The sequence below is a fragment of the Prunus mume genome, linkage group LG2 (assembly GCF_029339155.1).
Source record: "Prunus mume cultivar Tortuosa linkage group LG2, ASM2933915v1, whole genome shotgun sequence".
In the NCBI taxonomy this organism is placed as follows: Eukaryota; Viridiplantae; Streptophyta; class Magnoliopsida; order Rosales; family Rosaceae; genus Prunus; species Prunus mume.
In genome coordinates, this window is record NC_142699.1 from 15,582,241 (window position 1) to 15,605,454 (window position 23,214).

At 36.6% G+C, this 23,214-nt stretch overlaps 2 protein-coding genes across 3 annotated transcripts; both read right to left on the reverse strand.

Annotated features, from left to right (window-relative positions):
* Positions 1-928: 928 nt before the first annotated feature.
* On the reverse strand, positions 929-11,484 carry LOC103321128 (uncharacterized). The gene is made up of 6 exons (XM_008222894.3): positions 10,377-11,484; positions 9,653-9,876; positions 9,405-9,564; positions 9,181-9,266; positions 8,561-8,649; positions 929-1,520 (listed from the first exon to the last, which is right to left on the reverse strand). Exons 1-6 carry the CDS (start codon positions 10,491-10,493, stop codon positions 1,240-1,242), a joined length of 957 nt encoding a protein of 318 aa, XP_008221116.2. The 5' UTR covers positions 10,494-11,484; the 3' UTR covers positions 929-1,239.
* A 2,225-nt stretch (positions 11,485-13,709) lies between these two features.
* Positions 13,710-23,136, reverse strand: LOC103321127 (katanin p80 WD40 repeat-containing subunit B1 homolog KTN80.4-like). 2 transcript variants are annotated; one of them, XM_008222893.2, is made up of 20 exons: positions 22,847-23,136; positions 22,641-22,752; positions 22,261-22,500; positions 21,932-22,062; positions 21,627-21,744; positions 21,236-21,462; positions 20,988-21,090; positions 20,268-20,338; positions 20,087-20,161; positions 19,874-20,017; positions 19,542-19,770; positions 18,825-19,355; positions 17,315-17,374; positions 17,116-17,237; positions 16,689-16,823; positions 15,959-16,033; positions 15,708-15,820; positions 14,542-14,658; positions 14,369-14,437; positions 13,710-14,248 (listed from the first exon to the last, which is right to left on the reverse strand). In XM_008222893.2, exons 3-20 carry the CDS (start codon positions 22,286-22,288, stop codon positions 14,188-14,190), a joined length of 2,409 nt encoding a protein of 802 aa, XP_008221115.2. In that variant the 5' UTR covers positions 22,289-22,500; positions 22,641-22,752; positions 22,847-23,136; the 3' UTR covers positions 13,710-14,187. The 2 variants fall into 2 exon arrangements, with proteins under 2 accessions (XP_008221115.2, XP_008221114.2); XM_008222892.2 differs by having other exon boundaries at positions 13,710-14,251.
* Positions 23,137-23,214: the final 78 nt, after the last annotated feature.

A 23,214-nucleotide genomic window follows, 5' to 3' on the forward strand; every position in this document is an offset into this window, starting at 1 on the left:
ACAAACAGCTATTTCAAAATTTGATTCTTTGGAAGTTTTTGCGGATTAGAGTCACCCCCTTCTTTTGGTATTATTAACTGGGATTGTTTAAGCGAAAGTCCGTACAGGTATGTAACTTGTGTTTCTGGGTAGCCTGCCTAATCCCCTTCGCTAGAGTTGCATTGATGCAACTTCTGACAGACGTTCAACAAGAATATACAAGGCTTGTGTCTATGTTGAATGATTCTATATTCAACATGGCTGGTTTGTGTCAAATTATTTGTAGCCCTTGTATAAAAAAAAAATGTTGGTGATATTTAGGATACTGAGCTCTGAGTCAACGCTTCTTTCTAATTGTTTTGCATCACCCGCACTCCCTATTCTCCCAAATTTTGATCAATAATGGTTGTTGTTCATTAGGAAAAAAGCCTCTTCACATTCCGTTCGCCCGATTTTGATCGATAATGGTTGTTCATTAGGAAAAAAAGCCTCTTCACATGCGCGGGACGCATGCCTGAGAGACTGGTAATCAATTAAGCAAGCTGAAATTAATATCAAATTCAAGCTCAAGTTCAAATTATTTGTGCCGTAGTTTTTAAGTTAAGTTTGTTGCGCTAAAGTAGAAGCTCCAGCTAGGCACAAGCTTAGTTTATTGTCAAGCCATGTTCGAGCATCAATCATTGAGCTGAACTTGAGGTTAAACTCCTTGGGAGCTCATACAAAATTATCATGCCAAGTTCAAGTCGGAGAAAGCTCGGACCTGCTTGGCTCGTATGTACCTTCTGGAGCAGTGACAACTGACAAGCTTAACTCTTTTTTTAATGCAAGCGAAAATGAGGGAGAGGGAATTGAACCTAAGACCTTAGATGCAGGGATAAATATGCTTAACTACTTGAGCTACAAGCCCCTTGTTCCTAACTGACAAGCTCGTATCTACTAGTCACTTGAGTTCTGGAAATAAGAGAACATTTCCCATTTACAGCAATTAAATGCAGCACCCACAAACAGAACGCCACCAGGCCCCTCTGAACACAACAGATATGAAATTCGTTTTTTCTCTCCCTTCAAACTGATTATTTGTGATCAACTGTACCCTCAACATGAGTTTTCAATATTATCAATGGGTAACCACAGAATCAGTTGCACTTTCTGTGGTTACCCATTTTCCTGAACTAGCTCCAAGTTTCAAGTTAGATTGTTAGGACTCTATTAAGAAAACAAGGAAGGAAAAAAAAAGGCTAGATGACGATGGACGCATCACTACCTACGAGACATGAAGAAATTGAAGTCATGATGCTGGAATTTACAATGTTTCAGCCAGGAATTTGCAGCATTCAGATAAGAAGCAATATTTTCCTTGTCTGAAGTCTCAGGATTTGTCCAGAGTTCCCCATACATCTTATAAGTAGCCACTGCAAAAGGAGGAAGAGCAATTTCACCTCTTCTGCTATCTCTTTCTAGCATCCTGCCACCCCATTCCTTTCCTAGAGTATTAATGCTTTGAAACTTCTCATCTTCCTCCAATATGGTACACGGGAGTCCTAAGAACCAACAACAGAAAAAAGGAAAGTTCAGTTACAACAGTTACAAAACTTCTGACAGTTTGATCTTATCAGAAAACTCACCGATAATGGATCATTCAAGTATATGGTTTATCAGCTTCTACCTATGATAGCATATAACATGTAAGATCAAACTTTCTCCCAAAGTAAGAGTAACAGGGCAACTACCATTAACAGAATAGACAGAGTAGTAAGCCACTAGACCTTTGTATACTTTGCATAAGAGGCATGGTATTTTTTAAAATTTTCAAGAAAACTGCTCCAACCTATTGCCACTGTGGACTTATATAAATAAGGACCATGCTTTGTTAAAAGCGGTTAAATATGCTTAATATGTAAAACTAGATTAATTGGGGCATGGTAAAAGAAATAAAGTACATGCACATTACTTCAAATAAACAAGGAATGCCCTTTTTACACACAGAGATATCACACAAACAAATGCAAACTTAGATCTAATTGGTTAGGACTTACACGACCATGGAAAGAATGCAGAAATAATGACAGATTTCACAATTGTTAAAGGAGGGAGGGCCTTTTAGTTAATCAAGCATGGAATTGGCATGCAGAAAGAGGTTTCACGTATATTACATTCCTACAACAAATTTTCACTAAATCCTGATAATCATTTAATCAATGCTTTCATCATCTCATTTCAATCACTTTATACTCCAACACTCTCTCTTATGCTGGTAAAATGTAAAAAGATTTTGGAGCACCCAACTTGCTTCCGACAAGAACACATTAACTTCGTTAAGGCTCCCATGTTATGAGAATCTGCAAGCTAGCTCCCAGTAAATTTTCATCTTATACTATTAAAAAATTACATACATCCAATCACTGATGAATCACAGGTTGATTTATTACCAAGATAAGCAAACACGTAGCAACATATACCACAATCAAATAACCACAAAAATAAAATAAAAACCTGTACTATTAACTGAGTAAAATTCCCCATATGCCCTTAAAATTAGAAAAACAATTCCCTTCTGATAGAATACATTAAAGGATAAGTGTTGTGGTCCTAAACATTTAAAAGCTACACATGATGTGATAACAGTTTTCTCAAATGCCAAAAGAAAAGAAAAACTCCAAGCACTCCCTATGGAAATGTAGTCGAAATCAACTACAAAACAAATTAACATTAACATTTATCCAATGGACTGCTAGATCGAGTAAGCATTCGATCATGACGTCTGCAGGCAACATTTTTCGGCAGCTCAAATGTTGGCAGCTTTTACTCCGTGGCAGCAGGTAGCCTTTTTGCCACACAAAAGAAAAAAATTAAACTACAAAAGAAATTGCCTATTGTTGTATCAATTGTATTTATTACTAGATTATTTGATGCAGGAGCATCTATTGGGCTCTACAAGAGTACTTGGGCAGTTAGTCAATTGGGCTAGGGTTCTATTTACTTTAAGTCGCCTCTTTATGGTCTCCACACTATCGCCCCCTATCACCTGATCTGGTTGATACAGATAGGGAGCGGGGCCTTGGTTAAAATGGACGTCACCTTGGGACACATGGATAGCCGCCACGCGTGGCTAAAAGTAAGCCAAAAGAGCTCAAACTCTATCATTAGTTACAACTTACGCCTTTTGTTTTCCTATTCTTATTAGGATTTGATTTGATTTCCTGTTTTGGTCTTCAATTTCCTTTGTCAATTAGGTTTTCGGTATTCTAGTATAAATAGGCTATTAAGAGACTCTTGTATGGAGTTTTTTAATGAATATAATTCCAGACTTCTAGTCTATAGAGTTTCTTTTGGGATTTTTGCCCTAGAACTCAATTATCTTTGTTCCAAATTCTATTCTATAGCTTTATCCTTCTATTGTATGTTTGGATAACTGGACAACAGCTTATAGCAGCTGCCCTGCATCAAATTGGTATCAAAGCCAGGTTAAATCTTTGCTCCACACCATGGTTAGACGTGCTAGAGATTGTGGACGAAGGAACCAAGCCCAACAAACAGAGATGGTTGAGATGTGGTGTATGATCGAAGATTTGTCGAGAGTAGTGCAAGCCCTCCAACGACAGGAACGCACGGATGCCTATATGGAGATTCTGACACGCAACCGCAAACCCTTAGACATACTGGAAGGTGGTCCTAAGGATGACCTTTAAGAAGATGTAAACCCCCTTCATGAAGCTGAAAACTATGGTGATGGTAATCGAGGTGGATTGGAAGGAGTGGTTCACTCTAATTCTTCAGTTAGTTTCCTAAATTTGGATATCCCTCCCATATTTGATCATTGTTTTGAAGACGATTGTGAAGTTCGTTTTGGGGTTGAGAAATTTTTGACAAGGTATTTGGTGAGGGTAAAAAAGTTGAATCTAATGTAATCTTGAAGGCAATGGATCAAGAGAAGGTTGGGTCTAAACGTTTGGAGGAACACAATCCATACAAGTTCGAAGGAAAGGTGATACAACAAAGTACAGAAGGAATTTTTGAAGATGAGCAAATAACCCAAAATTTTCGAGACCATGTGCATGCTTTAGAAACTACTAATTCTAAGTACGTTGATTTCTTGGTGTTGATGCTTTCAGTTTGAACATTGCCAAGACCCTTGTTGATTGTGTCAATTAATGGTTTTTGGATTGCAGAATTTTTGGGCTGAGAGATTGGTTGCATAAGATAATTGGAACTGTTCCAAAAGGATCAAATATTCTAAATATCTATTTCTTTGGAGTGGGAAGGTTCAATTTCAAGGTCAAAGTTCTATGGACAGTTTATGTAAGCAGAGGTTCTGTTTAGATAGTTTTCATCAAAACATTGGAATTCGTCTATACCTCTTTGTTTTGAAAGGAAGAATTCAGTTTCAAACTTCTCAGGGTGTCTTTGACGATAACGATTTAGACTCGAGGACGAGTCTTTTCCAAGAGCACTTGGGCTAGGGTTCTCTTTACTTTAAATTATTAGTTACTTTTTTGTTTTCCCATTCTTACTAGGATTTGATTTAATTTCCTGTTTTGGTTTTTAATATCTTTTGTCAATTAGGTTTTTGGTATTCTAGTATAAATAGGCTATTAAGAGACTCTTGGATGGAGTTTTTTTATGAATATAATTCCAGACTTTTAGTCTATATAGTTTCTTTTGGGATTTTTGCCCTAAACTTAATTATCTTCGTTCCAACTTCTATTCTATAGCTTTATCCTTCTATTCTCTATATTCACTATTTTAGATCAACTAAGTACTCATGATCAGTCTTCTGCAAGACTGCAAACAACATCCTAGGTAGCTCCAATCTATGTAGCTTCTCTGGCGAAAAGTAGCCTTTTCATCACGCCAAACTCTCGCTCTACTCCAGGAACAGTTTCAGTCTAGATGGCTTTCACTTTGGTGGCAGGTAGTCCTCCTGCTGCATCAAGACAACTTTACTTAACGGAGTACTCTCTACAGTCCTCTCCAGTTAGCCTTCTTCAAGATAGACCTTTTCATCATTTAAACCATGTACTCTGACAGTAGGTAGCCCTTTCCAATATTTGTGACGGCTACACTGCATCAGTTCTAGTTAATAAGTTTAGGGGCCCTGTCTTGGCGTCAGTTTCGCCATGCAAGCTGATTTGATACCAAATGTAGCAAAAGATTGACCAACAAAATTAATTCAATGCTTTGAATTATGTGGGATCATGACAATATCTTTATTTGATTGTGTTCTTATACAATTGGATAATGCTAGAGTAGTCATAATTGTCATGAACAAAATTGGAATATATCCTTCATATTCATTCAGTTGCCATTTTTTTTAAATATTTTTTTTTTCTTTCTTTGGTACCCAGAAATCCACCAACCCGCTTTGCGGACACAGCTTTGAAACTGTGGCCCCAGTTGAACCCTACTATCTTTGGGAGGCCAGAAACACTACACAGACCACATGGGAGCAAACCATGGACCTGACCATCCAACTAACCCCACAATGGTAATTGGAGTGTGTGATATAATCCTCCTAGTATGCTCAACAATCATTTTATCAAAGCACATAAACCATAGTCTCACCTAACCATAATTACCTACATAAACTTCTTTGTAGTAACTGCATTAGTAGTGAAATTATTTCAGTTCGATTTTCTTTTCGATGTAATTCTTAAACCTCAATAGTGGGTGAGTAATAAATTCTTTTAAACACTCTGATGCACTCCAATTAATTCCTCTTTCTGATACTGTGTTCCGATTCTTCTGAAGCTTATATGAGTCATTATTCTGTGACCCTACTCCACCTAGCTCCTTGGAATACTTCTCAAAATTTGCAATGACTTTATTGGTTTTCAAGCTTTATTTTATTCTTCAATATCATCAACAGATTTCAGGAGCAGTTTGGAGCTGTCTAACTTTAGACCAAACCACCTATTCCTATATTCACTTACTATTATCTTGTGAAATTCTTAAATCTATTTCTTATCCATCTATATATACACAAAATGATCGTAGAAGGAATCGGGAATTTAATGATTATAATTCATACATACATACATTAAGGAATTCACGTCCGAAGAGTCTATTAAAAATTCTGTACAACTGTTCCATCAAAGAAAAAGGCAACCAACAATTCTGATATATTCAACATGTAGAAAAATTCTAAACAAACTGTCAAACAAAACCAAAACATCTTCATTCTAGCAACAGTTGAAGATAACAAATAGGAAAATAAGAAGAACAAAAGAGCACCAGCAAATAAATTTTATTTGCAACCCTAAGTTTACAAAAACCACTGCTGCATCTAATTTTGCAATCATATCAGTCAAATCACGCTCTACAGGCCATACTATCATACTGTTAGCATTTCTATGGACCCATTTCCTCTACCAACTGCATACTCTTCATTAAAATAAATATGAAAATGATACTTACACATCTTGTGGTGTATATCTGGTAACATTGATTTTCAAAAGCTTCAACGACTTCTGTCAGTTATAGAAAACCTACTGCCATTAGTAATATTCTGAGCATTCAATAATACCAAGTGTAAATGCACCAAGAGTTGTGTGTAATTAATGTTACCTCGTACGGGGAACGATACAGTACGTGGAACAGGTACAGGTTCGGTAATTTCTATTGTACGGATTCGTTGGGTGCATAGTCAGTCGGGAATTTTGGGTCGCAATTTTTTCGAGACCCCATTACTGCATAATGGAGACTTCTCCATACATGCACCTTCCCCTTGGAACTGGAAGCCGAAACATCTCCTCCAGCACCTCCCTCTTTCACATTCTCTATTGTCGCAGACTCGTATTCTTCTTGTCTCTCAAGTCAGATAGTTTAACTCAGACTTACCCATCTTCATCTTCGTCCTATTCCTCAACCGTCAAGAGTCTCTAAAAGCTCATCTTCTTCCCGCTTTCTGAAGAATTACCAGACATTGAATTTTGGAACTTTGGATGAAGATGGAACAGTGATTGCCCTAAGTCACCCAACGCCATTATTTATTTATTTATTTATTTTCACGATTTGAGTTTGCAAATCTATTAAACCTTACAATCATCTAGGATGTTAGTTTCTACGATTCGGGTTGCGATTGGGACGATTGAACCAGTTCGCAGTTCACCGGGAGAAGGGGGGTGAACGAAAGCACATGACAGAAAAACCATGGAAACAACTCAGTTAGACCAACTTTTCATGATGTTTACATGCTTGCTTCTTCGTTGATGGGCTAACATTGCCACTTTTCTAGAACAGCATTCTTCTACTTCTTCCTTAGTTCTTGTTATTTTTCTATGGGAGCGGGAGAGAGAGAGAGAGAGAGAGAGAGAGAGAGAGAGAGAGAGCTCCTAGTATTCTCTTGTTAATTAAATGACATTTCCACCCAACACTTTGGGAAAGATAGTGCATTTGTTTCAATAAATGCACATCAATTCTTCTATATGCGCCCCTAAATAGGTTCACTCAAAATCAAGCTATTCATCACCAACGTACAAATTTGGTAGCCTAGCACATTTATCTTTCTACATGATATGTGTATTGATAGTTTAAAAACCATCTTAAGTTTCCATAAATAAAAAAAACCATTTCAATTTGTTCTATTATAGTACAAATTGTTGTTGGTCAATATTTGTAATAAATAAAGTTTTCTTTTGATGTAACTTCCGTTTGACATCTTGCTTAGTACATGGTCTGGGAAGGTTTTCACACTAAGAATCTTTTCTTTGGACCTCTAAAAGTTATGTAAATTTTAGTCTACATTTACTGTTATATGACATGAGGTTGTAGGGATTTCAGACACTTTGGTAGATATGTAAGAAAGGAGACAACACCAAAAAGAGAGGGGCGTGTTTCTATTAATCCATTTTAAATTTGTATTCTCTTGTGTGGATAATCATCATGGGGATCTATATACGCATATACATGTACATTTATAAGGAAAACGTTCTCTTCCAAGAAAGTCTGAGCATATTATGTTACCAGGTCTGAATTCAGAACTATTTATCATGTGAATTCTTATGTTGTGTGGGTTCAGACAACATAAGTATCTAGCAAGAGATGAATTCCCTATATATATATATATATATATATATACACATTCATTACGGAAAGTTCTCCCAGTACAAACACATTAAAGATAGGTTCTGTTATAAGCATACATATATACCAAAGGATTAAGAAATGTACCAAAGGAAAAGGCACTGATTGGATTGCTAATACATATGAGTGTTTGATTGAAGAACTTGATTCCTAGGACTAAACGCTGGTTACATTACGTAAGAATCACTTTACGGGGATATTTCATTTTAACTACCACCTTTGATCAGTTCTTAATTGCATATTCATAAAACCATAATTGATTATTCATAATTGATTAAAATCATAGGAAAACCATTCTGTCTCATATACTTACAGGAATCAAACATAATAGATTTTGAAGATTGTGAGACAAGCTACCAGATCAATTAAATGTATAAAACAACAAAAGGTATAATATAAATGTAGTTATACTTAGAAAACTAAAAAAAAATGCATGGAAATAAACAACAGAGATTAAATTCTCACCCAACAATGGAGAGAGAGAGGAATACGTTTTTACCTTGAAAAGATGATAATGTGTTATAAGTGATGAAACATGCAGACAAATCCTTCGCATTCCTTGTGAATGGAATTTGGTAGATAGGATACCTAATAAACAATGAAGAATCATTTGTAAAATTCTTATATTTGTATCTCTTAAGACAAGATATGAAACGAAAGTAAACAATGGTGAAAAGTACGTCGGGTTCAGAGTAAGACATTGTTCTAATATTTTTCTCATTGCACACGAAAGATGTTTGCTATGAGAGTTGAAGTTGCAATGTCCTACCTAGTGCCACTAAAAATGAATTACTTTTTTTGTAACGACTGCACTGTTGACAAATAATAACTAGAGTTAACTCCAGTTGTTTGTAGTTTTTCTTGCAGAGGCAACTGCATTCATCTTAACATGGACTATAGTTTATGAAACAGCTTCCTGGGGTTTTCTTTTTATTGATCAAGGAAACACAAGAAGACAAAGATACTAGTAAAAGGCCAAAGTGGAAAAACAAGATACTAAAAAACATTGAAGGGATCCGCAAATGGAAACACAATATACTCTATACTGATAAGTAGAAAGATTAGTATCGCAATCTTCAATTGAAAATTACTAGCAACAAGAGCAAAAATCGTGCGTACCAAGCAACAGCCATCCAGCTATAGGGAGAAAGCTGCACGCTCTGAAACTTCAGCAGAGCAGGATAATTCTGAGCTAGCTCATTGATCTGATCAAACATCCCATTGCATATATGATGAATAAGAGTTATCAAAGTTGACTTTTTCTCAAGGGAAAAAATAAAAATAAAAAGATGATAGAATTCCAAAACTTGTATTGAAGAAATGGAGGTTATTGGGATATTTGCCTTGTCGGTGAGCGGAACTCTATCATAAGGACTGGCTGTTTCATTGTACTGGCAATACAGGTGGCCAAAGCGCTCAGTTGTTTGGCAAGAGACCTCATGGTCACCGGTAGAATCATCTGAAGAGTCACTCTCGAGTTTCGGTGTGCAGCTTATCCCTAACCTTGTTACCAGAAGAATAGCAACGAATCAGAGATGAATCGGAGATTTTTGAGCTCGAGAAACAAAGGAAAATAATACTTTTCAAATACCTGGAATAATAATCAACGGGTTTCCGAGTATATATTTGGAGAGCAGATAAGGATGGAGAATAGTATTGTAAGACGCCATCGCCGCTGTTGAGGAGAATCGGGACACCGGCACCAAAGCAACTCCAATCCTTGTAAAACTTCCAAAGGTCACTCAAAGAGAAACACCCGGTACTGTTATTGCCAAGGGATTGCGAAAGACACCCATTTAGCATTTGCACAGGAACCTGTATGTTATAATATATTTATAAATATTCACAACAAGAAGAAAAAAAAAAGTTTATTAAAATAACCAACAACAAAAAATATTATATGAAAAGTTGAGTTTTTTTTTTCTTTTCCTTTTTCCTTTTTATACAAGTGGAGATTTGGGAAAGTGACTCCTAGCTACTTGTAAAATTTAGGGTCCGTTTGGGTATGCTTTTTCAGACGACATCTTATCATATTTAAAGACAACTGAGATAGAAATGAGAAATAATGAATCAAAAGATGAATTCATTTTAATGAATAATTAATTTTTTGATAACACAGTCTATCTATGAAAAAGGTTTTTTATAGTTAAAATTTTAAATAATCCAAAATTATTCTAATTTAAGGAAAAAAAAAAGATTAAAGCAGAAGTACTTGATTTTAAATTTAGAATACAAAAACTTCATTTGAAATAGAACCAAGACGTAAAACAAGAAAGAAAATGTAAAAACAAAATTGAAAACAAGAGAATGGTTACCTTGGGAGGCTGTTGTTGAGTAGGGACTGAGGGCGTTATAGATTGAAGAAAACATTGGAAGTTGGAATACTCACTGGGATTAGAGAGAATAGGTATGTCCCAGGGAGAGTAGGGCATGATTTTGATCTGATGTGCTCCGGTCCGGTGCTGCTGCTGCTGCTGCTCTCTCTCTCTCTCTCTCTCAAGAGATGATTGATTGAAATTAAGTTGGCAAGATTCTTCTATCTGCACTTCGAAGTGCTCAGCTGCTCAGCTTGCTCAGCAGGTATAAAAGCAAGGAAAGGAAAAGCAGCATATATACACATTGTCAGACTAAGAAAGGAAAAAACAAATCATATAAAAACAAGCATAATAATTCATTTGCATTAAAATAAAAAAAAAGGGGCTTAGACAATCCCCTCCCCTGGTAATTAATTGCAGTGTATTTTGCATTCATATGCAGCATTGGCAACCCTTCCCACTCTTTCCTACCCTCTCTCTCTCTCCTCCCTGTAATGCCTGTCGTCTTGCTCAGAGTCACAATTACCTTAGCCCAGTAATTTAATCTCAATCTCTTGTTTTACTTTTATGCACAAAGCCAGATATTAAAACATCTTTCTTTTTCCTTTTTATTCAATTTTCAATCAAAATATATGGAAAGTATATGTGTGATAATCCAAAATTAATTTATGGAAGGAAGAAAGAAACAAGATTTAATATGAGGAGACTCGAAATTAAATGGTGATGAATTTCAAAGTACTGAGCGAGGAAGTGACCACTGACCGCGGCAACAAACGGATTGCACACACGTTTAAGTCACTTTCAAGCAGTGGAAAAAAAAAAACCTACAACCAAACGAAGATGGCAGAATGAAAATGGCAGCTTTATAAGTAGAATAGAAACAATGACAGCAACCTGATTTCTCATTTGGAATTTTGGAGACGAGGTCAGATTCGTCCTCCAACGAAAAAGTTAGGGAAATTTGCACTTTAAAATTTTGCTCCTATGAAAAATTTCGTAAGGTTTTTATGCCAAAGTTAGAAAAGGGGAGTCGGAAAGTACTCACACACGCGACTACTATAGAAGCTTGAATTCATATCACTTAATAGCACACCAACGGCTTAAGAGCCAATCCAATTAAAACCTTATTGGTGACCAATATTTGTGTTTGGAGGAAGTATTTTGAAGTGCCCAATAAACCCCCTTTTTTGAAACAAGAGATATTGGAAAAATCTCATCTCCTGAGTATTATAGTTTCTCGACCAATTTTTAATTTCTTTTATTGTATCTTTATATATGGATAATTTTTGTTGGATCTGAACTTTTATTTGCCTTTTTAGTAATTACTTGTTTTGTAACAGATCTTCATTTTTTACGTATTTGTTCTTTTAAAATAAAGCAGTTGTGTTTTCAAATTATTTATTAAATAATGGTAATTTTGTGTTATTTAAATAAGGCCAATGGGTATAGCTTTTTAGTATCCTAAACCCTATAGCTCAGTTTATTAAGCTATTCCACCTCCGCTTATGTGAGCAAATGCTCGAAACTCCGAGGTACCTAATGAATTTGGGTAAATCTCCCTCTCCCAATCGATTTATACTCAAAATTCTTACTATAAGAATATTTTACTTTATATAGATATTCTATTCACACATAGTAACCCAACAACTATATTTTGGCATGTGAATTCCAATTAGAACCCTTTAAAACCAATTAGAAAATGAAAGAGAAATCTGAAAAAAGAAAGACGCAGCACGCAACTACCCATCTCCCCACCTTCTCTCTCTCTCTCTCTCTCTCTCTCTCTCTGCGCATAAAGTTTGACTGCCCAGAAAATAGAAGGAATGAGTATGGGCAATTCATTAGAAACATTGGGGGGGGAGGGGGGAGATTAGTAGAATTTGTTGGCGGTGATGTAATGACAGGAGAAGATAGAAACTGGGTGACAATAGCACCACTCATTACATAATTTGTATTTATAATTTAAACACAGTTTCTCTTATCATTCAAGTACAAAATAATTAAAAAATGGTGGATAAATGTGTTTTGGGAATTGTTTAATTTTCCTGTTCGGTTAAGTGCTGCTAAATGAACCCTAAAATTAACTGAGTATACCATACTACAAAAGTATATATTGAATTACGATTTACCCTAATATTAAATGACCAAAAATGATATATGGAATTGTGAAACAAATATAAATTTTAATAAGTACATCCTACTAACCATATTCAACCCTAATCAAGAGATTACTTGGTTCCCATCTTTGTGATCCATGAGTACAACTAGGGACAACGAAAGAAAGAGGCTGAAGTTGATTTCTGGCCATAGACTTTGGCCAGCAAAACAAAGCCACCGCTTCGAGGTAGGAGAATCTTAACTCATTACTAGCAAACAATAAAAAGATTAATATTTCTCAAAATCGATCCTTTCGTCTCCCTCTTTCTATGTTCATAGTGGATACCAAAAGTACACCTTAGAGCACTTGCTTTGGGGGAAAAAGTCTTGTTATTCGTGCACGTCCACCTTAATGTGGGGCTTAGAACAAGCCAAAACAGTTTTGGAAGGACACAAATGAATTGACCTCTTATTAGTATATTGCAGAGATATTATTCCAGTTTTATGTAGCATATATCAATATAAAAGCAACATTAAAGGATCATCAACAAAGATAATAACTACGAATAGTCCATCTAGAGAGGTTGGGAAAGTTGAGAACAAATAAATTTCACAGTAGCATAGTAGTATATAATTGAAACATGCATAAAAAATCACTATTAACGAAAGTGGTGGTGATTGCAAGAACTTGGAATTGCAAAAAAAGTGTTAACAATTTTAGTAGAAGCATAAATCCATATTAAAAGTCAAAGATTTATACACACTATTAAAAAAATCAAGTTGAAAATCAACTATAAAATAATGCTACAAGTATTAGGGTGTACCATAGGTATTTTTGGTAGTTCAATAGGGTGTACTTAGTTAATTTTACATTTTAATTAAAATATTATGGTGTACTTAGATCATAGGGTGTACTCAATTAATTTTAAGATTCGTTTAGCAGCACTCAAAATATAATGAGATTTAAACACGGAATTCTTTTAAGAGGGCATCAATCCATAAATGAGGTGGTGCTTTGTAGATTTAAATGTCGTGGTGGTTGCAGGGAGGTGATGGTGAGGGAGGTGGTGACGGCAATGAAGGTGGTGGGTTGTTTGTGGCTAAAAATTCCAAGTTTTTTTTTTCCCACATGAAATTTCTAATTTTTGTTTTGTTCTTATTTTATGAATCCAAACAAGGGAAGAAAAAGTAACTATAACAAAACGAAAAGGATGTAATTCACCATTGACAATGAGGTGAAAGAGGACTTGAAAGAATCTAACATTAAAGCCGTTACTCACATTTGCAGTTTTTTTCAGGATACCTGTTACAGTAGCACCAATCTTTTACATTAGGAACGTATCTATTTAAAAAAATAATAATTAAATCATCACTGATGCAACCAAAGGATACAATTTGATGCTACATATTCGGTTAAGTGTGAAACGGAGTGGTATCTCTTCTCCGCTGAGCAGAAATGGATTGATAGTTCCCAAAACCGTGCAGACAGGATGTATACCGACATGTCAACTAGCCTCTTGTTTTACTGAATAGTTTAGAATAAGCTTGTAGTTAATAACTCCACTTAGCATTAATGTACAACCAGGGGATGCACGAGCCAGGCCACACAAGACACAGAGCGTTGCGTCGATAGCCAGCCATCAGGTGTTGCAAGAAGAGGGGTCCATAACTCCAAAATGCACAAACTCCCTCCAGACTGCACTTTCACTTTCAGTCATGAAACTTCCTGAAGTGCTAGATTCAACTCTTGTGCAGACTTCGCAATTGATCCTCCTCTTCTATGGGCAAAAGAGTGAACAAAAGGATATTGGCACCTCTGGCATAATGAGTTAAAATGCAAAACAAAGTGTTGGTCAAGCCAACTTTAAAAATCTAAATTTTTTGAAAACAGGCACCTGGTAAGAGCAGACAAACAGGTTTTGACTTTTTCAAGCTCCATAAAACAGTTGTTGCAACGCTCCAGCCTATGATAAGCAATTCAAAATAGAAAGCCATCTCAAATGCGATCAATGCTTAAAATCTGTATATAAGGTAAAGAAAAATGTATATCACAACAAACAAAGCATACCTTTGCTCGGCTTCAATATCAACACCAACAGATGATGATGCGGACAATGTTGAATAGATCACAGAACCAAATACTCTAACCAGCTTGAGCAGCATTTCCAAAGAAATGCCTAAATGCCTGAATACGGTCAGGCCATCAAATAATGAGCAGCAAATTTGCAGATGAAAGATTCCAAGCACAAAATCAAATAAGTACTGGTTGAGATTTTGTTTCACAATTAGCCTTAGGAATGTTATAATTGCCTGTCAAATTTAGAAAATTTGCAGATGAAAGATTCCAGGATCACAAAATACATCACCCAGGTACATCCATCCCTGGAGAGAATTGTGATTAGAGTCCCCTCTTCCACCGCCACCAACAACCCACCCTCCCGCCTTTTTCTTTCTTGATTCCAAACTTCTTTAAACAATTGTTCCCATTAGGTAAAATTACATGCAACAATACAGCACTGCTTCTACTTCTTACAAAACATCTACCTAGTAACATGATTGCTCACATGGCATGTCACGAGTTTCATTCAACCTCCGCAGTACACCAGAAAACCACATAGCATTCCATATTATGAGTAAAAATAAAGTCAAAAGAAAAGGGCAAAGAAAAAACGATAATCTCTGCAGGCAACATTACTCCCAAAAGAAGAGACAAAAATAAATAAATAAATAAATAAAAAATAATCAAAGGCTCAAAGCATATAAAGTTCAAAGAAATAACATAGTAGAATGATTTCCCATAGACAAAGCTTGCACCAGCTTTTCCAATTGCAAACTCAAATAGCCACAGCAAGTCATATTTAACGAGAACATGCCACAACAAATGAGTGGATGATACTTCTATGTGTACACATTGGGGTTGGGAAAGCATTTGGTGGGGGGGGAAGAGGCACCTACAATATAGTGAACCTCCTTGTGTGATAGAACAATAGGAAAAAGACAACAAAGCAAACTTTTTTAATAGATGGCTTGGACGATTGTAGTACTGCAGTGCAGTTGACTACAACTAAAACTCACAAAGAAAAAAAAAATAAAAAAAGAAAGTTTCTAGAAGGTAGCAAATCTCTCCACATGAAACAATTTGATGTCATTAAGTTTCTAGAAGGCCTCTAACTAACAAAGACCCCAAATAATAAAAAAATAAAGAAAAAAGGAAGAGGTTGCTAGAATTCTTACCTATCCATGTTACTTTCTAGAAGGCCATTGAGGAGTGGCAGAAGACAAGTGCATATATCCAGTGTGACAATGTCAATTTTTTCTGTCATAATGCTAACTACATCCGCAATGACCTGGATTAAAAGCCCAAAAAATTAAAAAGATATTTAAGTTTTCACAATAACTGAAAGGGATATTTGTTCCACATTCAGTAGTATCTAGAAACTGAGGGCTAAGAAAAACAATTAAGACAATCCACAGAATATTCTTACAGCATGATCAGCCATCTTCTCCATTGCACCAATGACCCCCTTAACATCATTCCTTTCCCAATATCTATAGACTACCTGCAAACAGTTACCCACAAGATTCGTCAGTAAAATATATACCGTCTGCAAATCGTCACTATTATTATTGTGACTAAGCAACACTTCAACAATTGGTAATTCCTCATTGCAGCTCAGCTGTTCTTAAAGCTTGCTAAACTCCATTTGCAACCGTTAGGTGGTACCATTATTTTTATAATCCATCATAAACGCTAACCCCCTTTCTATTCGCTAGTTTTTCTCCCATTCCTAAAGCTAGTATCACAAAACACTGATATAACTGCTACTACGAAGCATTCAAAAGGTCTTTCATCTCCGTAGCCACAATGTTGCAAACAGGAAAAAAATAACAACAACAAAAAAACAAAGGCACAAGCAAAACCTACAATTAAATAAAGAAGTATTGCATGCAATTTAATTTCAAACGGAGGACCTAAAGGACTCTTCTTGGACAGAAAATAGAAAGAAAAGAAATTATGTAAAAGAAAGAAAGATGGGATACAATAAATAATGGTCAAGAGAGCTGAGCATAATTGACTACCCAACCAACAAGCATTGAGCTCCCACCATCAACTCAAAAATACCCAAAGGTCATGTAAAGAAATAATAGATACATAGAGAAGATAACAGCACTGCACAAACACTTAAGCAAAGTCTCAAAATCAATAAAGATGACCTGTAATTTGGTTGAACGAGATTGCATGGAGCCAACAAATTGGTCATGTTTTTCCATGAGATCTGCAATAGCATCCTCATCACTAGCAGACACCAATTCTTTTTCAGCAGATGTAGGATAACCTCGCTGCTTAAACTTCAAACAACCATCCAGAAGTTATCATGAGAAAATGATAGATCTTATACAAGTTCAAGGTTTCCACTATGGCATTCAATTCATGGTTTCTAGCAGTTCTCATAAATGAAATCATGAGGAAAGAAAAATATTTTGAGAATTAGCAATAAATAAGCAATTAAGTTTAACTTATGGTTAAATGTCATTCTTTAATTTGAAATGCTAAAAGTCTGCCATCTTCTTAAATGCAATTTATGATGCATGTTAAGAAAGAAAGATGTCACAAAAGGGCAGAACAAAAATGTGGCAATACCGCATTCAAAGGGGGAATGTTCACCGCAGATGCTGTTCCCAGGGTACTATTGGGCGTAGGTCCCTCGTAGTTAGAATATCTATCTCTTTTCTCCCAATTAACAGCAAGTGAGCGCATTCTTCCTAGATGTACCATATAAAGCTTCGGTCATACTTCATGAGACTAGTCATAGAAATGAAGCAGAAGTAAAAAGCTATACCTCCTCTTTGACCTTCAGCAGAGTATGCATCTCTGCTCACCTTGTGCCCTCGAGTTTCATCTAGATAAGAAATAAAAATAAAGGTCAAAGATTAAAATACTGGAGCTTTAGCATTGGCAGTATGACACTCCATCTTAAGAGGACATATGTACATGACTAAGATAGACAAAACCACATGCACAGTACAAGGCCATCAATCATTAGAGAGAACATTACACAAAATATAGAATTAAGCATTACGGAACAGAGAAACCAAGCTAAAGCACATGAGATATGACAGCATTTAATATGAAAAACATACACATGTTCCTTTAACTGCCATTAGTGAATCCAAATATGGAGAATCCATCCTCAGAGTAAGGGCCCCATCCCCTTTGCTGGCAATACCATCATCAAAGGGGTAGTTGTTATTATGGTTTTCATGCTCAGAGGCCCATCTGCCTTGCTTTCACACTAGTCTGAGAAGGCCCTTTCTTCGAGTAACTATTTGATAAAAACCTATGTGGAATAATGATTACCAATCATTTAATGAAATGAGATGGCTTGTGGTTCGACTGAATGCTGGGTTAATTCAACCAGCCTTGTACAACCTTTGCAACTGTGTGAAAATTAACTGTTTGATTCCCAAGCTAGTGTAAGAACACCTATAACATTATTGTGGTACCAAAAAGTGATTATTTAAGTAGGGGGTGAGGCAAAGGGGAGGGAGATCTCCACCACTCACACACCACAAACACACAGAATGGCTTGAGAGGCTGAGATTAGAAATCTAATATTTACAACATCCTGCCCGAAATAAATCATTTAAAGTATAAATATAATTTTCACATATTGAAAGCTTGGACAGCTGAAACTAGAAAATCCATCAAACTTGCAATATTATGGCTCATATATAGATATGTCATTGATGTGTGAACATCTTCAAATCCATAAGTAAAACTGAGATAAGATATATAACAAAGTTGACAAGCACCTCCAAAATCCAGATCCATATTTACACTAAATTGGAAATATACTAAATATGCCGAACTTCCATTAATATCCTACACCCTGGTGAAAACCATGACATGGAACCAAATGAACTGCATTACTCCATTCTACCACCATTACTGTTAACACTAATTACTCATAATGACCAGAACAATAAACAACATTCTCATATCCACCAGATTTGTCATCATTCAGGTTAATGATTTATATTTGTTTTGGTAGGTCTAGGCCTCCTGCCCGTGGTGGATGTACATCTGATCCATGTGACATTCTCAGATAGTTAACAAAAGAAATGATGTTTCAATTGAGACTCAAAACACCTCTGGTGTGAGGCTGAGTCACAAACTTAAACTGTTTTAATAACACTAAGTATGGTACAAGTTTCTTTTTCTACGTTCAAGTTACAGTTAAAGAAAAAACTATTAAGAGTGGACTCCCCCGCACCCCCTTTTTTTAATTGTATGTTCTGTGATGGAAAAGCTATGAGTGGAAAGAGTGCTATTAAAGATCAGATACATACAACTTTCATGCTGGTGGCTCGCAGTTGCCTCCATCATTGAACTTGTCTCATGCTTCCCAGGTCCAAAATATCTGTCATCCTTTGTGTTCCTTTCAGCAGTATGTATTCCCTGGGTTGAACTTATAACTGTTGAGAAACCATTCTTATCTGCAGCACTGCTTAACTCAGTAGCCTTAGAAGCAGCGGAATCAGACACTGAAGAGACAGTTGGCTTATCCACTTCTTCTCTGCTATTGGACAACTTCCGGAAATCAGTTGCCTTTGACTGCAAAGAAAATGCCAGTGTTCTCCCAGAACCACCGGCCTCTTTTCTGGACTCAGCTGGCAACTCTGATCTTATACTAGTTCTCGGTACAATTACAGGTATGACATCAGACTTGTTAAAAGTTGGAAGATTGGCTGTTGAATTGATCTTAGTAGAACTCCTCTTCAGGGTTGTTGCACTAGGAACTGCTGCTGAACTAGCCGCAATAGTTTTTGGACTGGAGTTCAAAGTGATCCTTTGAGGAGTACCAGGAACATTTCCTGTGGCTTCATTCAGGATGGATAGCCAGACATAAAAAGTCTAAACATCAGAGAAGTAATAACAAAAGGACATGCAAAGAGGCCAAGATAAGATCCATGATAAAACAAATCTGAGAATCCCAAAAACAATAGATACACACAAAAATACTCCATGAAGAAATTAAAAACAGTAAAGGTTAAAAAGTTGCCTACATGCAATAACTTTTGGCTCCTTAGTGGGATCTGAATTTTGAGAAACTGATAACCTTCCAAGAGATTTTGTTTCCTTCACTAAAGAATCTGAACATTGGGAAACAGATAGCCGACCCAAACTTTTAGCAGCATTCTCATTGAGTAATGACAGATTCCCGCCAGACAACGGTTTAGATTCTGTGTGCCCATTCAATCTGCTAGCATTACCAATTGCATACGGTTCTATGCGCTGTGCCAAGCAACAGATCAGTTTGATATCAATAGATAATACCACCAGAACTAGAAAACAAGAAAACATCTCAATGTAAGAACAAAGATAAACTGAGTAATACCGAGATGTCTACAACCCACACTCCAACACAACTCTGATTGTATGAGCATCCAAGAAGCTTTCCCTCATGAACATTAAGATCTGACAATCGAGACCATCCAACATCCACGGCATCATGGCATCTTATTGGCTCCCATGAGAAAACCTACATACTAAGAGTTTAAGCATGCAAATTTCACAACCCTGATTCATATGAAGGATTACATGAGCTTACCTTCAAACTTTCATGCAATCCACAGAGTAGGGCTCTCCCATCAGGACTAAAAGTCAAAGAACGCACTCCAGTTGTCTGTTAGAAACTAGAAATTAGACAAATAATCTCCTTATAGAAAGACAATCCTGAAAACATTAGCTTCTTGGCAATTTGGACCATTAGCAGTATTCATGGGGTATACCTCAGGTCCAGATGAGCCAATTAACTCAAAGGTTTCGAGGTCCCAAAATTTGACTGTCCTATCAGCTGAACCTGAAAGGAAATGAGAAATAATACATAAGGAACAGATGTGGAGTCTAACAGATGAAAGTATTTCCACCCCTTAACAGAAAGGAGAAATGTCTCACAAATTAATAAAAGCTCAACCATGCATATTTTTAACCATAACAGTTGCAAACTAGTTGAAAACTAAGATAAGATTTAGAACCTAGATGTATGAGGTATCTACATATTCCATCTTATGTCACAGAAAGAAGTCGCAATTATTAAACCCAAGGGAGTGAGGGAGTCCTTCTTTGTAGCTGGTCCTGCCCATTGTACAGAAAACCTACTCTTAACAACACAAAGCACCAGAGACCAGGGTATTCAATGATCAAAATGATGCAGTTAAGAACCAATGGCTATACAAACCTAGAATTTTCATAAGAAATGAAAATAATGGGTTAAACTACCATCTATAGCAAGGGAGAAGCGGCTTACAATGAGGCAATGATCTATGTTCAGCAGTAGGAGGACAAAACGGCACTAAAACAGAAAAATCCAATATCTCGAGGGACTATCGTGACACACCAAGGATATCGACACCTATTTTCAATTGCCAGGAAACAATGCATTCTAACATACAGCTAATAACGCAAGCAAAATGCATAACTGATGATTAAAAAACAGAAGTATCAATAACCTGTAGCTAGCAGAAACTCGTGGGGATGAAAATCTATGCACTGAATCTGGCCCTCATGACACTTGAAATCATGCAGCAGCTTACCAGCAGTCAGATCCCACAACTGGTAAAATATTAGATATTGGTTTATATTTTGTCAAAATCAAATGGCAAATTTTGGTTTACTATCTACAAGTTACATGTATCAACATCTATAATTGCCCAAGAAGATAGAAGCAAATATTTTTCAAGACGAAAGCAATTCAAACCTTCACCGTGTTGTCCTCTCCACCAGAAACAACCCAACGGCCATCCGGTGTAAATCTGATAGCGTTGACTCCTCGAGTATGGCCTTTGTATGTGTGAATACACCCCTTCTTCCTGATATCCCATATTTTGAGATTTGTGTCCAGCGAGCCAGATGCAAAGAACTCCCCAAAAGGATGGAAGTCCACAGATATACAATTGGATCTGTGACCAGTAAGTGTGCGAACAACTACACACAAAATCACATTGCAAAAACAATAAAGATATATCAAAGACAATTTGACAGCATACAGCAGATATCTAGAAAAACAGCCAGTACAGTTTCGATAGGGGCAGTCTCTTGTTCTGATGATTTAAAGAAATATATTGCAGAGTAAAAAATAAATGGCATACTCTTTGCCTCTTCTAAATCCCAAAGCTTAATTGTGCCACTTGCAGCTCCTGCAGCTACTAAGACCTCTGAAGAATCAAAGCTTACCGAATCAATTCCACTGGTGTGTCCAGACAAACTCTGGGTACGAAGGCACATTGAGTAGATTAGAATCGACAAAATAACAGAATTTGGTCTAAGTTGATAATTATACAATTTCAGTGGAAAATTTGCATCTGTGTCAGTTAACCTCTGAAAACCTTTAAATTAAGAGGAGAAGAGAGAAGAGGAGGGTGGTTAAGAGAGCGAGAGAGGGAGAGAAGGTTACCAGTATGGCATTGGGTTTCCCAATGGCCCAGAGATTGACCTTGTGATCTTCTCCGCCAGTGACAAGAACTCTGGAAGATTTTCTCCCTATCTTAAGGCAATTCACAGCTGAAGAATGTGCTACGAATTCCTCTGAGCCACAACCCAGGTTAAGGCTAAAACTTTCGGATACATATTCTTCTCAGTCTGATACTTATGAATACATACATACATACATACATACATGTGTTTAAAGATAAAAAAATATATATATAGATTGTGCAATCAGCAGGTGAGGGAGGGAGATTGTATGGTAATTTCAGGAACATAATTAAATCAAGAGGAGGATACGTAGCTTGTAAGCGCGTTTAGTAGTCATGGGCAAAGAAAGAAGAGAAACCCTAGCAATTCTTTCAAGGTTTATCTTTTCTGTAAATAAATATAGCAGTACCAACTCTCCACTCCACACATTCAACTCAAATCTTGCGCCCTTGGAGAATAAAAATCAAATCTTGCGCTGATTAAGAGGATGCTGATGCTGATGGGCGTTTCATCTTGTTCAGGCCGGATCTCGAAGAATTCAATCCGTACCTTCAAATTTCAAATTTCAAAATTCTAATACACACAGACTTTAGGGATATAATAAATTAGATCTTCAGGCTTGAGAGTAGGAAGAGAGAAAAATAATAATAATAATAATAATAGGCTCAAAAAGAACAGTTGAAGCTTACAGAGGTACATTGCGGAAGGAAATGAACAAGGTTGCTTGGTCCTTGGCTTGGAGGCTCCTTTTTTCCGCTCAAGTTGAGGCCGTCTCGACTCTCTGCCTTGTTCCTTGACACTCTACATTACATGGTTTAGTCTCTTCTCTTTCTTGTCAAAATTGAAAATATACGCAACACAGAGACGAAACAGTAGCGTAATAGAGTATTCTTACAAGATAATTAAACTAGGAGGAAGTTACTGTCGCAGCCAGGCAGAGACTGAGTATTATAAGCAAAGGCAAAGGCAAAGGCAAAGGCATGGATTTCCTCGTCGTCTTCTATTTCTCTGCTTCCAACTCCACGTCATTCCCCAGCCTCCTCCTCCTCAGTCCATTTCTATTCTATTTCTCTTTCTTTCTTTTTTTTTTTCTTTTTTTCTTTTTTTCTTTTGGTTGCTCAAGTACAAAGGCAGCGGCGGGCCAGTGCCAAATATGTGTAAATACGCATAAGCAGAGTAAAGACGCTGTCACGAATTGAGTCACCCTCTCCGCCGTCCTTAAATGTATAATAACATTTTATTTTTGGCTTTTGTTTGATTTTT

Coding starts and splice junctions, on each gene's coding strand:
- LOC103321128 (XM_008222894.3), bottom strand. CDS start 10,493: ATGCCCTACTCTCCCTGGGACATACCTATTCTCTCTAATCCCAGTGAG. Junction 9,565..9,652: donor CCCGTTGATTATTATTCCAG/GTATTTGAAAAG, acceptor TCTGGTAACAAG/GTTAGGGATAAGCTGCACAC. Junction 9,267..9,404: donor GAGTTCCGCTCACCGACAAG/GCAAATATCCCA, acceptor ATGTTTGATCAG/ATCAATGAGCTAGCTCAGAA.
- LOC103321127 (XM_008222892.2), bottom strand. CDS start 22,288: ATGACTACTAAACGCGCTTACAAGCTAC. Junction 20,162..20,267: donor TTGGCTCATCTGGACCTGAG/GTATACCCCATG, acceptor AGTTTCTAACAG/ACAACTGGAGTGCGTTCTTT. Junction 15,821..15,958: donor AGAAGATGGCTGATCATGCT/GTAAGAATATTC, acceptor CTTTTAATCCAG/GTCATTGCGGATGTAGTTAG.